Raw genomic sequence first — 1,390 nt, forward strand, 5'->3', positions numbered from 1 at the left:
AGATGGTCTTTCATTGCCTGTCCTCCCCCTGAGTCCTGAGGACTAGTGGGGTCCCAGCATCTTTCTGGGGGTGAGGTGGGCTCCTGTGGTCCTGGGAGTGTCTTGGGGTGAGGGCTGGGCAGGGTGGGGAGGACCAGGTGGTCTCTTGTTGCCTATTCTTCTTGGGTCCTGGGGTCTCTCTAGGGGGTGGGTCAGGGCTCTCTGTAGAAAGGGTCTCCGGGTGAGGGCTGGGCAGGTGAGGAGTGCTGGGCCACCATCTACACTCGACCCGTGGACAGGGACAACCCCACAGCCCCCCGCTTGTCCCCCTCACCCAGCGCCCTCTGGAAGACAGTCCGCGGGGGCTCCCGCTTCCCCCGCTGCCGGCCCAGCATGCAGTAGACCAGGGGCTTGGAGCCATTGTGGACGCAGGCCAGCAGCATGGCGAGCGGCGGGAAGATGGGCAGCAGGAGGCTGAGCAGGGGCTGAAGGCTCCAGTAGAGGACCAAGGGTAGGCCGCACACCAGGAGCAGCAGCGTGGAGGCCAGGATGAGGCCGTAGAACCACAGCCATGGGTGCTGCGAGCAGCAGTCCACCCACACGAGGAGGACAAGGCCCGACCGCAGGCCATGCCGGCCAGGACCAGCAGCCAGGTGACGCTGGCCGCGTGGTAGCGGAGGAAGGCCAGCGGGAGTGTGCGGTCGTGCAGCAGGCCGCAGGCATGGGCAGGCAGGAGTACGGCCGGCAGGGTCAGCGCCCAGATGAGCGTGCAGAGCATGGCCGTGGCATGGCGGGGGTGGCAGCACTGGTAGCAGCGGGGGGATGTCGGAGAGGCAACGCTCGGCGCTGAGGGCCGCCAGCAGCCGGAGCCCCACCGCGAACCAGAGGAAGCTGATGGCGAAATAGAGCAGGTCGGAGCCCAGGGCCGCCTCGACGGCCGAGAAGGCCACCTGGCAGCCCAGGAACAGGAAGTCGGCAGCCGCCAAGTTGAGCACGTAGACATTGAAGGGGCCCTTCTTGATATGGAAGCCCAGGTTCCGGAGGACCAACCCGTTGCCCACCAGCCCGCCCAGGCTGACAAGGAGCGTGAGGTAGAAGATGACACTGTTGAAGGTTCTCCAAAGGCCGAACATTCTGGTTTTTCTGGCTGGCTGGCCAGGCCTGTCCTCGGGGAGCTGAGCCTGAAGGAGGCTGGGAAGGAGGTGGTGGGCGTTAATTCATGTTGTCATTCAAGGGAGTGTCAGCAGCAGCTTGGCAGAGTGGACCCTGGGGTAGCCGGACAGACCTGGGGGCCACCCTGTGACGGGTTGAGTTGTGTTTCCCAAAAAGATATGTTCAAGTCCTAACCTTTGCCCCGGTGAATGTGACCCTGTCTGGGGAAATGAGGGTTTTCTTCGCAGACGTCATCAGT

General features: G+C 64.0%; 1 protein-coding gene across 1 annotated transcript in view; it reads right to left on the reverse strand.

The window, feature by feature from the left end:
• Positions 1-257: 257 nt before the first annotated feature.
• The window catches only part of MRGPRG (MAS related GPR family member G), a 10,940-nt gene continuing 9,807 nt past the window's right edge, over positions 258-1,390 (reverse strand). The window contains 3 exon segments of the mRNA XM_023738107.1: positions 258-604; positions 607-800; positions 802-1,160. Coding sequence (XP_023593875.1) covers positions 258-604; positions 607-800; positions 802-1,160 — 900 coding nt within the window.

This window comes from Trichechus manatus, unplaced genomic scaffold (genome assembly GCF_000243295.1).
Source record: "Trichechus manatus latirostris isolate Lorelei unplaced genomic scaffold, TriManLat1.0 scaffold00113, whole genome shotgun sequence".
Taxonomy (NCBI): Eukaryota; Metazoa; Chordata; class Mammalia; order Sirenia; family Trichechidae; genus Trichechus; species Trichechus manatus.